At 38.6% G+C, this 15,539-nt stretch overlaps 1 protein-coding gene across 1 annotated transcript in view; it reads right to left on the bottom strand.

Annotated features, from left to right (window-relative positions):
- The window catches only part of SETD2 (SET domain containing 2, histone lysine methyltransferase), a 122,801-nt gene that overhangs the window by 78,375 nt on the left and 28,887 nt on the right, over positions 1 to 15,539 (bottom strand). The window contains exons 2-4 of the mRNA XM_081805561.1: positions 10,415 to 10,453; positions 4,300 to 8,669; positions 579 to 710 (exon numbers count right to left, since the gene is read on the bottom strand). Of these exons, the coding sequence (XP_081661687.1) occupies positions 579 to 710; positions 4,300 to 8,669; positions 10,415 to 10,453 (4,541 nt within the window). The remainder of the gene's footprint in view (positions 1 to 578; positions 711 to 4,299; positions 8,670 to 10,414; positions 10,454 to 15,539) is intronic.

The following is a 15,539-nucleotide window of genomic DNA, read 5'->3' on the forward strand; positions in this document are numbered from 1 at the left end:
TAGGGAAGATTTAGGTAGGTCTGTATGTGTAGCTCTGAACAGGTCTCCAAAACATATTTGTGTGTTCATGTGTGTTTGGGCTGGGGTGAGGGGGTAAAATTCAAAAAAGTACATATGGTAAAGATTTCATTTCTATACATAAAAAGTGGAAATATCTATGAATGTCGGTATAGGCATAAACAGTATCTGGAAGGACAAGAAATAGAGGGATTGGGGTTTGGAAGACATTTAAACTTTATGCACTTTTGAAATGCTAGGGTTTTATCTCATTTTATAGTAAAAGCTAAAAAATACCAACACTTACCTCTCAGGACATGAACGTTATAAGAGATAAAAGGTCACTATGTTACTATTAGGGCTACTTTACAGAGCACTGACAATGTATACTATAATGTACAACACAAGGGAAATTTATCTCCTTATAAACACTATTATACGTTGGAGATTTCATTGCTTATAAATACTCGACAAGAGATAGAAGAAGAAAGGTTAAATCTGACTCATTACTAATTCTTTCTACGATTTTGAGACATTTAATAGAATGACTGAGCAAAATCAGGGCATTTTAATTTACTTACCATTCAATCATGAGGAGACGATTAAGACAATCTTCCCCACATGCTATTTCACCTTGAGCTCTTTCATCTTTAGAAAGAGGTGTACACTCACACTGCATTCGCTTAATATCTCGATGGGATTTATTCTTCTTTCTATTAAGTAAAATTTCATAAGAATTGGTTTAAGAAATCTCCCGGCAATGATACAACATACACAATCAAATATGTGCAAAATCTCCTTAGTTTCACATTTAATGATTCTGGTTAAGTCAAACACTCAAAAAAGTCAAACATTCAAAACATTCAACATCTCCTCACTGGCATCTGTGAGACTGAAAACACTAAGACTTACATTGCAAAGAGAATTAGAGGCAATCTTTAGCCCCAGCAAATGGGAGGATAGGATAAGTTCAAGTCTATCATTTTGGACTCAGCCCTCATTTCGTAGTCCATTTCAGCTAAGCCTCAAATTCTGAGCAGTTTCAAGTGTTAACTGTCATATTTGTCTCAGAAGAAAATTAGGAAAACTTGTGAGAATCAAAAAGTGACATAGCTGATTAAAGTGAAGTTTAAGAATCAGTCCTCCTGGATGAGCAAATAATGGCTGAGGAAGAAAAGATGTATTTATTTAATTTATAAAATATAAATAGAGACTGAGAAAGAAAAGAAGTTGCTAAAAAAATAAATTAAAAAGAGGTTTTTTTTTTCTTTTAGAGAGCAAGCGAGCGAGCAAGCACATGTACACACAAGCAATGGGGGAGAAGCAAAGGGAGAGGGAGAGAATCTTAAGCAGGCTCCATGCCCAGCTCAGAGCTCAACGCAGGGCTCGATCTCACAATCCTGAGATCATGACGTGAGCCAATACCAAGAGTCAGACGATTAACAGACTGAGCCACCCAGGCACCCCTAAAAAATAAGACTTTTTAATTAAGAGTTTAACTCAATCTTTTAGAGAATCTTTCAGTAACACCACAATTCTAAAAATCTTGTTTAAAAGAAAATTGAATGATTAAAAAAAGAATGAAGCATAATTTACAGAACTGTATTACAGAATAATCAGAGGACTAAACTTTCTCAACACAGACTAACTGATTTGGGGATAAAAAGGGAAATGGTTCAAAATTGGGTTCATAAATACCTATGACAGAGTTTGCAAAGAAAAAGTGAAAATGTGATTATTTCCTGGCCTTTATGTTGAACTCTTTCTGACCCTTGTCAAAAAGAAAAAGAAAAAAAAAATCAAAGATGGTTGAAGATCTCCTTCTTGAGATTAGGGCAGTCTGAAATAAGTCAATCAGAGAACGACAAGTATCATATGATCTCACTGATATGAGGAATTTGAGAAACAAGATAGGATCATAGGGGAAGGGAGGGAAAAATGAAACAAGATGAAACCAGAGAGGGAGACAAACCATAAAAGACTCTTAATCTCAGGAAACAAACTGAGGGTTGCTGGAGTGGTGGGGGGTGGGAGGATGGGGTGGCTGGGTGATAGACATTGGGGAGGGTATGTGCTATGATGAGCGCTGTGAATTGTGTAAGACTGATGAATCACAGACCTGTACCCCTGAAAAAAATAATACACTATATGTTAATAGAAAAAATTAAAAAAAAAAAAAAGATTAGGACAGTCTGACTCTCCAACTATCAGACAGTGAAGAGCACAGCTGCTCTATGTGGCTGTCTTAATCTCCTAACTAATCTGCTTTCATCGTCAACATATGTTCTATTACAGTCCCAATTTATAAAGTACCTGAAGAGTGTCCTGATAGCTTCAACTAAGTTTGAGTATCAAGAATGACTCATCTGGATCAATTCAAGGTATCATTCATTAATGAGTGTATGAATATTCTTAGCCTGAAGAAACAGAACTAAAGATAAGCCAAATATCTATTCACAAGTACTTTAAGAACTGTAATTTTGAAAAATCAGCAGTAGCCTGATTTTGTATTGCTCTGTAAGGACTAATGGGCAAAGATTCAGGTAACCCTATTTTCATTAAACATAAAATTTTTTCACTATACTCAATACCATTTTATAATAATCTGTCTTCTTGGTGGCCCCTAAAGGCCCAGCATATAACAATAGGCACTTTAAAAATGTTGAATATAGGGGGCGCCTGGGTGGCTCAGTCATTAAGCGTCTGCCTTCAGCTCAGGTCACGATCCCAGGGTCCTGGGATCGAGCCCCGCATCGGGCTCCCTGCTCCTCAGGAAGCCTGCCTCTCCCTCTTCCACTCCCCCTGCTTGTGTTCCCTCTCACGCTCTCTGTCAAAAAATAAATAAAATCTTTAAAAAAAAAAAAATGTTGAATATATATAAATGCTTCCCACTCCAAAAGGCTCTCCAATGTTCCCACCAACCAGATCTCTATGTATGGTCTTATATGTACCTGGATCTCACTGCGGAGTAAATCCCAGAGGACTGGGTTGATTAGTTTTACTTCTAGTCTTTTACAAAGACCCTGGAGATTTCATCAATGTACTCACCCAATTCCTAAAAACTACTACTTAAAATATTCAATATTTTAAATTTAAACCTAATTTACTAGATGTAAATGAATATAACTCTAAGAGGCTCTCTATATCATAAAAAGATTTTTATTTTATTTTTTAAAGATTTATTTATTTATTCAGAGAGAGCGAGCGAGAACACGTGTGCAGAGGGAGGGGCAGAGGGAGAGAGAGAATCTCAAACAGACTCCACGCCCATCATGGAGCCTGACATGGGGCTCGATCTCGCAACCCTGAGATCATGACCTGAGTCAAAACCAAGAGTTGGATGCTCAACCAACTGAACCCTGGCACCCCAAAACAGTTTTTTTGTTTAAATATGAAAAACTTCTCATGAGACCTAATTTTAACTTTACCTTAACCACAGTGAAAAAAATTTCATTATAAAAAAAAAAATGTTTAACACTTAAAGGGATGATGGCTAGCTAGATTCTTAAATAGAGGAGAAATTTCCAAAAGGAGAAGGTGAAAGGCTGGAAGACTACAGATTTTTTTAAAAAGGCACATTCAACACATATTTATATTGGGAAAACAAGAAGACTGTTGAGGAAGGGTGAAAGAAAGCAGGCTGCAAACCTCTGCTCTGGAGGAATATGTTTTCATTACTCCTATTCTCATTATACCTATTTCATGTTAGGGATCTGTAGTAAACCATTTTACCATTTAATTCTAAAATCATAAAATTCTAAAAAGTGGTAAACCATTTTACCATTTAATTCTAAAATAGTGCCAAATTTAATCTATTAGCAATAGACTAAAAAACCAGGCAGAAAACGGTGTTCTAGTCTAGTTCCAGCTTTATAAAATACCTTTCAAAGACACTTCATTCTGAGCATTTTTGAAAAGGAAAAAAAATCCAGCACAACTACTTTTTTCTCCTCTAAGAGCAGACTATTTTGCTGAGATTTTGTTTCATTTTTCATCACAGTTACACATGTAAAAGGAATTTAAGAAAAATAGGGCTGGCCTAAATCATACTATCAGAACCAAAGAGATAACGAGCCGCCCCCCCCAAATAAAAAATAATTTCGACATCCCCTTCCGGGGGGTGGGGATGAGAGAAGGGATACTGAGGGAAGGACCCTATGACATCAAATCTAAATAGGTATATACTTTTTCAATTTTACTATATTCATATGATTGACCTCACATATTCTGAACTGTTGAAAGCTAATTTTTTTTTAACAAAAAGAGGTTAAAATTTGTTGGACAAGTATTAAGCAAGCTTACCTTTCTGTTAAATAAACATTTTCTTCAATCAGATCAAAGTAACAGGGCATCTTCCCTTGCTTGGCATATTCTTTCCATCGCTGTGGGTCCCTGAAGTCCTCCATGACACAAGAAGGCCCAACCAGTGCTGAGCCTGGGGGCATTGCTGTTTCCCGCGGCTCTACCGCCACTCGAACTTTCTTTCTGTCCTGAAGTTCACCATCACTTTCAGAATCACTCTCCAATTCCTGTCTCCTTTTTTTAGGAGGCCCTCTATCTTTCATATCATTTTTTTCTAAGTTTTTTGAAAGATCTTTCTTTTCGTTCACAGCTAAAGAGTCCTTAATGGAATTGCTGCTTATTTCAGGTGCTTGCACTGACCCCTTGTCCTTCTGGAGGGATAGAAAAAACTTACTGGACTGGCTTGAAAAATGAGATCCTCCACGTTGATCCCAATTCTCCTCCTCCTCACGGTCATCTGTTAAGGAATCTGGTACCTGCCCTTGAATTCGATCATACACAACCCCAGTTCCAGGAGGTCTACCTGCTGATCTTGGATCCCAGTAGCCGTTGCCTTGCCAGTAATTACGTGTCCCACCATAATGTTCTGCACTTTGCTGATACTTGTGTCCACCACAGGCTCCATAGCTGCTGTCAGGCTGTTGATATGTGGTAGTAGGCTTTTCTTGTTGAGAGAATTCCCACCCTAGGTTTCGGAGCTCTTCTGATGAGCAGAAACCATCCACTCGGGAGATCTCACAAGAGGAAGAAAAACTCAACTCTGTTTTTCCCAATCTACTATCTGGCCTGTTAGGGAAAGTGATCTGTTGCCGAGACTTATTTGGGACATCTTCAAAATCATCAGAAGAATAAACTGGCAGCTCTTCTTGCTGCCTAGAAGCTATTTTGGCTTTTGTGGTTTCCTCAGAATTTGGATGACCTAGAAAGTCAGATTTCACATCTGTATGACTTGTACTATCAACCCCATCACTCTGAGGATGAGCAATTTCAGACAGGTGGTTATCTATTTGTTTTCTGCTGGGCTGTGTGAAAGAAATTTCCAGATTCTTTTCTGTCCCTTTATGATGGAAGAACTTCTCGGTTTGAGAACAGGGTTTGCTTGCTACACTCTCAAATTTTTCCTCATATGAATGTCTCCTTGACTCCAATCTCTCATCTTCCCAGTGGTCAGAATAGTGTCTGTAACTGTGACTGCTCCGAGAAGAACAAGGACTCGTTTCTTCCATGGGCAAAGTAGAATTCTTTGGCACTACCACAACAGACTGAAGACGGTTTCTTGGAATACTGCTATCATCAGAATCTGTATCTTCAGAGTCACTTTCATCACTTGAACTTTCAGAAGAACCAGAATAATCTTCATGGACAGTAGATACAATCTCTGAGGCATGCCCACTACTGTCACATTTTAAGGTATATGTTACACCATCACTGTCTTCCATGGTTAAATTCAAGTCACAAGAAGAAAATACAACTTCTGAATCATCAGAAGTATGCGCATGTCCTCTTCCTCTTTCTTCATCTAAAGAGATTTCTGCTCTTACTCTTCTATCAGGCAATATGGAATTCCCTTCTTCTTGAGCCTCTTGCACACATTTCCCAGATAACCCATTATTATGCCTATTTTCCCAAGAAGCAAATCCCCTTCCTGAATCAGGCAGGCCGCTACCTACTTCTACTATTGTTTCTTTCTCTGCATGCTTTAAAAACTCGGTGCTTTTACTCTTCAGCACAGCATCCAAAACTGGAGATGTGTTCTCTCCACATTGCAAGAGAGTTAAACTGTCCACTTTTATTCCTGGTGGAAGACTTGGAAGAGAGGAAGCAATGCCTGAACTCTCTATAGGTTGATATAAATCATCAAGATGATTAACAGAAGCTGAGCTAGTGCTACCAACACTCTTATACTCCTCAGATGCAAATTTTGAGTGCTGATCTGTCAGATTTCTATTATCACATATAACTGTTTTTGATTTCAAATGCACATTCATAAAGCTATTTGAAGAAATCTTCGTAACTGAAGGCTCAATCTTTTCAGCTTCAGAATGATGCAAAGAAGGGTTGTTGTCATTTGAAGTACAGTGTATATCTGAATCTTTGGTTTTATAGCAAGAAACTGTCATATCAACTGGTTCTTTAATTACAGTTTTAGAATAATCTATAGTCATAACTGGCAAAGACATGAGTTTATCTTGGTGTGGTGACACCGGAGGTTCTGCTTCTCTAAATGGGCTTCCTGACTTACTATGCAGCATGCAAGTATCATCCGAGTCTTTCTCTTTACATCTATTAATATTCTGAAATCCATTTGATGGAAGCTTCCATGCTTTGACCAAAGGGGATACCTCCGATCCAGTCACACTATCATCAGAAGACATCAAAAGAGTGTCAGTTTTAGAAGTGCAAAATGTTGCCAAATCAGATTCTGCCCCAGGAGATCCATTTATATTTAATTCTATGGGACAATAACTTCTTAATTGATCATTCTTCACTTTAGATAAAGAGTCTAATTCCTTAATACTATCATGGCTATCATGTCCTATAAATTCAGATTTAAAAATAAGTGATTCATCTAGCTTTTTAAAAGTAGGTGAATCATTTAATCGATTTGATGGAGATGGAGACCCAGTCTTTTCTCTTTCAGGAATTTTACTAATCATTCTTAATTCACTACCTTTTGAACAAGGAGCCTGTAAATTAAAAGAATGAGACGGTTTGATTTCCTCATTTAATTCTGTACAACAGAAAGAATTTTTAAATTTATCAGACTTGGATACAGATTTTGAAAGGGCAGATTTATAACGGGAAGCACTGTTATCATGCTTGGAATAGGATGACCCCCGTCGGAATCCCAGTTCATTAGGGGGAGAACAACATCTTTTCATTGCTTCATTTTCTGAAGTCCTTTTGGATTCTCTTTCTAGTTTTGAAGAATACTTTCCTCTCTTCTCCATCTCTAAGTAAGAGGACTCAGTTTTGCAGTCCCGATCAGATTTAGAATAGGATGATGATGTCCTTAGGTCTCTGTAAGAGAAGGAATGAGAGGAGGTGCGCCTTGAGTAGGTCTTCTTATACTCCTCTTCTGAGTCAGAACTCTCTCGAGCTCTGTTATCTGTATATGGCCGAGAATAGCGTGTCCTCTCTCGATAAGGGGAACTCCGATGGTAGCGACGATCAGAGTCGTAATAATGGGATCGTTCCGACCGGGAATAGGATAAACTAGTTCTAGAGCCTCTGTCAGATCTAGAACGAGATCTGCTCCGCCTTCGCTCTCTCTCTGATCTACAACGAGAAGATATATACCGAGTATCTCTTTCAAGTTTTGAGTAGCTAAAATATTTATCATCTCTCTCTGTTTTAGATCGTGAAGATTTCCCTAAATCCTCACTTTTTAAAGGTGCTAAGCTCTTTTTTGAATCTCTTTCCTTTTCAATGCTTGCTGAAAATTTTAAATCATGTGATCTTTGACTTGAGGAAGTCCGTACAGAATCTTCATCAGATTCTGAAGCAAGAAAGGTGCCTTCAGATTGTGAGGATTTCTTCTTAGAAACTGTTTTTTTGGAGCCCAGATTACTCTTAGAACTATCTGGAATTTCTTCTTCCTTCCCAATATGGGAATCTTCTTTCTGTAAGGGAATATCTACTTGCTCATTCAAATTTTGAGTTATGTGTTCTCCTGAACTATTAGATACAGCAGCATCCTGCTTAGTGTCCACTTCTGAAGATTCTGGTACAGTTGTAACTGGTGGTTCCTTCAGTGCTCTAACTGCTACATCTACTGGTGCTGTCATCAGAACTGGGACTGGTGTGTGTGGCAAGGCCACTGGCTCTGTTACTGGTGCTGGTGGTGAGGGTGCTGTGGCCTGGGGAGGTGGAGGTGGTGGAGGGGGAGATGAGGGTGGCGAGTCTACAGTTGTTGACTCTGCTATGACTGCTGGTAATGGTACTATGGGAGGAGGTGGAGAGGCCACTGCTGTGGCATTCGTTAGCAGCGGCCTGGATGTCACATGCAGCAGATGTTTCTTAAAATGAATTTTGCCCAATTCTACCCTTGATTTTGGTGGGGAAGATTCTTCTGTAGTAGATAAGGTATCTCCAATGTCCATTTTAATTTTAGGGGTCAAGTCTACTTGAAGAGGTCCAGCTGGGGAGTTTGGAGTATCATTTTGCTTTTCATTGTTGCCAAGTGCAGTCAGAAACCTGTTCTGCAAAGTTTTCTTTGTAAGGCTGAAGCTGAAAGACACCTTCTGTCGTCCCTGTTCCTCCAAATTAACTTTTGTCTTGGTGCCTTTGGGTAAAAATCGACTAGAAGCAACACCTTTGAACATCGGTCCTTTGATGAAACCTGTTTTCTGCACATTTTCAATCTTTGCCTACAAATGAACAAAACACGCAGTTACTACAACAATAAGTTACTTTCAAATGACTAGCATCACAGTTTAAAATGTCAGGAAAATGAAAAGTCCTTTTTAAGGACAGTATGAATTTCACTAAGCTAGATAAGCACTTCTTTATTATAGAAAATTTCAAACATACTCAAAAGTATAGAGGATAGTATAATAAATCCCTTAAGTACCCACTCCCAGTTTCAACAATTACCCATATTTTTTCTATTCTTGTCTGTTACACAAAGAATTTATCCATTTTTATAACTTTTTTTTTCCAGGCAGAATTTTTAACAAGAAAAAAAAATCCTATATACTTCAAGATACAACACAAAAAGACAAGTAGCTAGAGAGCAATAGCTAACAACTCAATGAGGAGAATAGTTTGTTCCTCTGTTCTGAGAAGAAACAGCAGAAGTCATCCTGGCATCACATAGCATCACTTAGGTGCTTGGTAAAATATGGATCTGCAACAAAACTCCAAAGAATAGAAATTCACTAGACCTAAGGGAAGGCAAGAATGTATGTTTTGTTTGGTTTTGGGAAATAAGCATTTGAGGCAATTCCAATGCACTTTCCAGATTTGAAAACCACTGGTATAGAGCAGTCTCCCATCTTATTTTATAGATGAGGTCAGCAAATGAGGACCAGACTTTTCTGCCTTCCTGTAAATTACTCCATCCTAGCACACTACCACTGTTTCTGCCTGGGCCCCACATACTCAGGTCATGCTAATTTACAGTCCAACCCTACTGTATGAGTATGAACCACAAAGTATACATTTGAGAAGATTTTTCCCTCCACTATTTGCCAAACCACCAAAGGAAATAGTGGGCTTTAGAAGTTAAAGGCATAACCTAGGTGGGTAGAGAGAACATCAGAAAAATCCACAGCAACACCACTCAAGCCTAAATTAAAGATGGTACACTGGCCATCTGCAACATTTTTCTAATTGATGTTCTTTAATCAACTTCGGCTGTTTAAGAGAACAGTTTTCCCCTTCAATAAGGTAAAATCTGAAATCAGTTTTCAACATTATACAGTAACAATTCAAGTGGGAAAGTAAATGTTTTCTCACACATTATCACAGAGCAGTCGTCTTCAAATACTTTTAAGAAACAGAATCCACCTGTCAAATGAAATCTTACATGGTAGCTCAATACATAAAAACAGGTAAATACTGTCTCCAGAGCTGCCAGTTTCCTCTACCTTGCCTAAAACTTTTGAAGCTCCAAAGTTTAAATACCCTTTTCTTGAGATATAAAATGTTCCTCACTGGAATGAGTTACTACAGATCCAAGAATTCAGCAAAAACTATTACTTCATTTCACATTCAAAATGATAGCTAGGGGTGCCTTGGATGGCGCAGTTGGTAGAGTGTGCAACTCTTGGTCTCAGGGTTGTTGAATTTGAGCCCCACATTGAGTGTAGAGATTACTTTAAAAATAAAAACTTAAAAAAAAAACCAGCTAAATTTTGAGTTATTGTGGGGTTTTTTTGTTTGAGAGAGAGAGAGAATGCACACACGAAAGCAGGGAGAGGGAGAGAGAATCTTAAGCAGGGTCCATGCCCAGCTCGGAGACCGACACAGGGCTCGACCTCACAACCCTGAGATCAAAGACCTGAGCCAAAATCAAGAGTCAGATACTTAACCAACTGAGCCACCCAGGCGTCCCATCAATTTTGAGTTTTTAATCCAATAATTACTGAATAACTAGTTAAATTACACTTACCTCATTTTCTTCTTCTCTATTGCCATCCAGCCAAGAAAGCATGCAAAAGAATAAATAGAAATCATAAATACTTAAAACCAAATGAAACCAAAGTTGTTTTTTATTAAAACCTAGGATACCTACAACCTATTCGACATGGTATTCAATTACAGGCTGTCCATTCCTTCAAAGTTTCAATTACATTTAGTATAGCAAATATTTATTGAAGATAGCACCATGTACTGTGAAATAAAAGGTGAATAAAGCAGAATCCCTGCCCTTAAGAAGCTTAGTGTCCTGTAAATACAAAATATACTTTTGTTACAAAAGTTAATTCCAACATAATAAAATATATACAAGGATAGAAATATGCACAGTGTAACAGCAAAGAGGGAGATAACTCAGTTTAGTAACTCAGTTTAGTAGAAAGACAGGAAAGCAAAGAATCCTTCCTAAAAGAGTAGTTTCTGAAGAATATGCCTATGGGGAGATCCTAGGCAGAGGAAGATTCTCCACAAAGGCACAGAGATTAAAACATAGAACAACATGTACAAGAAAACTATAAACAGTTCAACATTACTTGAGTATGAAGTATAAGGCAGAAAGCAGCCAATAATTAGGTGAAGTAGGGGGCAGTAGCCAGGTCCAAAGGCCAGATTCTCATGAGGAGAAATATATTTTATTTTAGGAATTAGGTGTTCTCAGTCCTTTGTAGTGTCCATTCAACAGTCCCTTTGCTGAGTACAAGGTATACACTCTGTTCCACATCACGCCATGTGGCCCTCTGAGCACATAGTTATGTCCTAACAAAGCTAACCACACTGTGTCCTGAGACTGAGGAATCAAAAGCCAAAAGTCTGGTGTATACCAGTGCACCAAGGCATACTGGGGAAAGGGAAGCTACAAAAGGGCTTTAGGTTATGATAGCCAGATTAGTATTTTAAGCAGACCACTCTATGGGCTATATGGCAAGACTGGAATATAATAATCTGTTTTAAATGCCCCTTAAAAGAAATGTACAAAAACCCTGTCTCTAAATGTAGGCCTGACCATCATAATTCAGTCCATTCACCAATGTCTACGTAGCCATACAAAAACCAAGTAATGAAGTGGGGGTGGGGGGAGTTGACAATATATGGATGAGATGTGAATCAAGGTCAAGGTTAAACACTTTTTTCTACTCCAAAACCACTAAAAACTTCACAGATGCAATCTTAGAACAACTGTATTTCACTAATTCTGTGATGTACATTTTTCCCACATATAACACCTCTGCATCACACCATTAATAACATCATAGTTTGGCAGCATTTTTTCCTTTCTTAGTGGTTCATAAGATAGTTGTGTCTTGCAACCTATGACTTACTAGATTTGATTTAAATTAGTACCACGTGGAATTGTTTCAAGAATATAAAAGGTACCTGTACACATCCAAGCATTTAGAATGTCATTCATATTTGTACTCTCCTTTCCAGTGTACATTTAAGAACGTTCACGCTTGTCTGCATGGTACCCATCTATATCCATACAGAAGTGCTGGAAATACTGGGGTGGCCAGAACCCTTTCCTAAGCCTCAGCAGTTCTACTTTGGACAATCAAATGAACTGGATAATCCTGACAAACTATAATCAAGGTCATCACATGATCAAAAAGCTGATAAAACATTATAAATGTGGGATTCAGAGGTGGGGAGAAAATAATGGTCCATTTCAGAAATCAGAGAACTGCTTGACAGAGATAGCAAGACATTTCCCAGGACGTGATAATAAAATGTTTATAAGAAGAAGAATATAGGCATATGTACAGAAAATATGGGGGGCAATATAAAATTTTCTCATTGTAAAGGCATGTCACGTTAATAGAGAACGATCAAATTACAAACAAGCAAAAGGAAAAGTCCACGATCCAACAACCAGAGACAACTGCTATTAACACCTTGGTGTAAAGAGCCTTCCAATGCTTCTTCTGTGTACATGGTGGTGGTGGGGAGGAGAGGGATAAACACAGATCTTCCTTTTTAAGTATAGCAGTCATACCATACAAGCCACTCTGTATCTTCCTTCCCTCCCTCATCATAAATACAGCAGGTGAGCAAACAAGGTGTTTAGATCACAGAAAAAAAAAATGGAATCACTACAACAGATTAAAGGGAATGATCTTGAAAGAAGGGGATATAGATGAGTGAAGGCACAGTTAAATTTTTAAACAAAGCAAACATTCTTTTGGCTTCTGTTTCTCTCTCACATCCTCATTTGAACATTGAGAGAAGGAACAGGGCAAAATACTTAAACAAAACTCAAGTGTAAGGAATAGAAATGGAAGCGGACTATAATCCTCAACGTTGCTGCCCAAAGTTGGACATTACTAATTTGTAATAGAACTTGTCAGTACACTTATTCTACTTTTGCTGGAAGCATTAAACAATCTAGAAGCATCTAAAGGAAACAACTGGGGGCGCCTGGGTGTCTCAGATGGTTAAGCGTCTGCCTTCGGCTCAGGTCATGATCTCGGGGTCCTGGGATCGAGTCCCGCATCGGGCTTCCTGCTCCTTGGGAGCCTGCTTCTCCCTCTGCCTCTCTCTCTCTGTCTCTCATGAATAAATAAATAAAATCTTTAAAAAAAAATAAAAAATAAAAAAAATAAAGGAAACAACTGGTAAGTTACTCCAGCAAGTTGGGTGGGACAAGAGTGGTAGAAGGCAAGAAGATGAGAACTGAAGGCATTCCCAAGAAGACGTAAATGACTGACCTAGTAACCCACAGATAACAGAAGAGAGTGAAATCTAAAAGAAGATGATAAACTGAAAGAACAGGGTAGGGGCAAGATACTAGAAGCTTCAAAGCATAAATCTGCTGGAAACCAGAAAGAGAGGTAGAAGGGTAAGGTGAAAGAACTGGAAATTATGGTCAGAGCACCAGAGATGGGGTACATTTCCAGGAAATGACAACACCCAGCTGTGGCCATGGAAGCAGACTGCCATTTTTTGAAGCAGACTGCCTTTTTTGAAGCAACAAAATTGTGAGGCCACAATTAATAGCAAGAATCAGTCACAAATGTTTTTTAATAAAAGAACACTTGTTTTGGTAAATAGTATAAAATAATGTTGAAGGAAGGTTGACGGAACAAGGCTATGAAAGCCAGAGCTAGGAGGACAGAGTCCCCAGTATCCCTGCCATGAAAAATAATGAGGCATGCAAAAACAGCCATTTAATTCTCTAGCATAAGATCGTGCTAGAATGGCCTTATTTCTTCTTTTGAAAAGCTAATACAGAAGAAAAAACAGGAAGACTGAAGCCAGTTGTCTGTCAAAAATGTACAGTATAAATACCTGTAGCTTGCTGAAGAACTATATTTAAAGAATGTCAATTAATCCATGTCAGCATGACGACAAATCTCCATTAGGTCACAGGGCACATGTGGAAAATGAATTAAGAGATACAGGCATAGCAAGTACAAAGAACCAATGAATGACATGATTATTAAAATCAATCAACTAACTACCCGATCTCTCTGGTTAGGACACTAGTAAAAACTAAAGTTTCCAGGGGACCTGGGTGGCTCAGTCGTTAAGCATCTGCATTCGGCTCAGGTCATGATCCCAGGGTCCTGGGATCGAGGCCTGCATTGGGCTCCCTGCTCAGCCGGAAGCCTGCTTCTCCCTCTCCCACTCCCCCTGCTTGTATTCCCTCTCTCGCTGTGTCTCTCTCTGTCAAATAAATAAAATCTTTAAAAAAAACAATAAGTTTCCAAAGGGAAGCCTGGTATGAGAGATTTGGCCTTATCAAGGATATTCACAAATATAAACAGTTAGATAGTAAGGGAATCTATTCTGGATACCAAGTCACACAGGAAATGATACAATTAAACAGAAGTATTATTTTTTTTTCTTTTTCTTTTTTTTTTTAAGATTTTGTTTATTTATTTGACAGAGAGAGACATAGCGAGAGAGGGAACACAGGCAGGGGGAGTATGAGAGGGAGAAGCAGGTTTCCCGCTAAGCAGGGAGCCCAACGCGGGGCTCAATCCCAGGACCCTGGGATCATGACCTGTGCCGAAGGCAGACGCTTAATGACTGAGCCACCCAGGCGCCCCAGAAGTATTATTTTTTTAAAAGATTTTATTTATTTGTCAGAGAGAGAGAGAGCACAAGCAGGGGGAGCCGCAGGCAGAGGGAGGAGCAGGCTCCCTGCTGAGCAAGAAGCCTGACTCAGGACTCGATCCCAGGACCCGGGGATCATGACCTGAGCCGAAAGCAGACACTCAACTGACTGAGCCACCCAGGAGTCCCAAACAGAAGTATTTTTATTTACACTGGAAAAAAAGACCACTTACAAGACCACAGTGATTTATTTTAAAATATCAGAAAATTAAGAAGATAAAATAATCTTATTTTGCACAACTCCAGAAGTTGGACCTGTGACCAACAGAAGTACAGAATGACAGATTTTAAGTCTAAACATTTTAAATTTTCTTTATTTGAAAAATACATGCACTCAGGGAGAAAATTCATAATACAGAGATACACAACTCAAATTAGATCTTTTTCTCTAGTGGCAACTACTATTAAGTTCTGTACATCCTTCCAGAAATTGTGTGCATATATGAGCATATGTATCTCTTTTTAAGGAGAAAACACATACACAAAAGAAAACATACTTTTTTTAAGATTTTATTTATTTGAGAGAGAGAATGAGATAGAGAGAGAGAGCATGAGAGGGGGGAGGGTCAGAAGGAGAAGCAGATTCCCTGCTGAGCAGGGAGCCCGATGCGGGACTCGATCCTGGGACTCCAGGATCATGACGTGAGCCGAAGGCAGTGGCTTAACCAACTGAGCCACCCAGGCGCCCAAGAAAACATACTTTTTATATCTTGTTTTTCTCCATTTAAAGCCTTAGATATTATCTATCTATCTATCTATATACACGTAGCTTCATTTTTAGTTCTACCATCATAATACCTTTTCATGTTTATAAGTCATTGGTATTTTCTTTTTGCTGGGAAGTACTTTTTCAGGTCCTTTGCCAATCAACTGAGTTGTTGGTCTTTCTTACTGATTTATAAAAATCAGATATGAGGTATCTGCAACTAGAATGTGTCACTGTACAGGACAGTGAAGTTTCCCTGTCATCAGAAATGTTTAAGAAA

This window comes from Leptonychotes weddellii, chromosome 1 (assembly GCF_054177405.1).
Source record: "Leptonychotes weddellii isolate Sample4059 chromosome 1, ASM5417740v2, whole genome shotgun sequence".
NCBI lineage: Eukaryota > Metazoa > Chordata > Mammalia > Carnivora > Phocidae > Leptonychotes > Leptonychotes weddellii.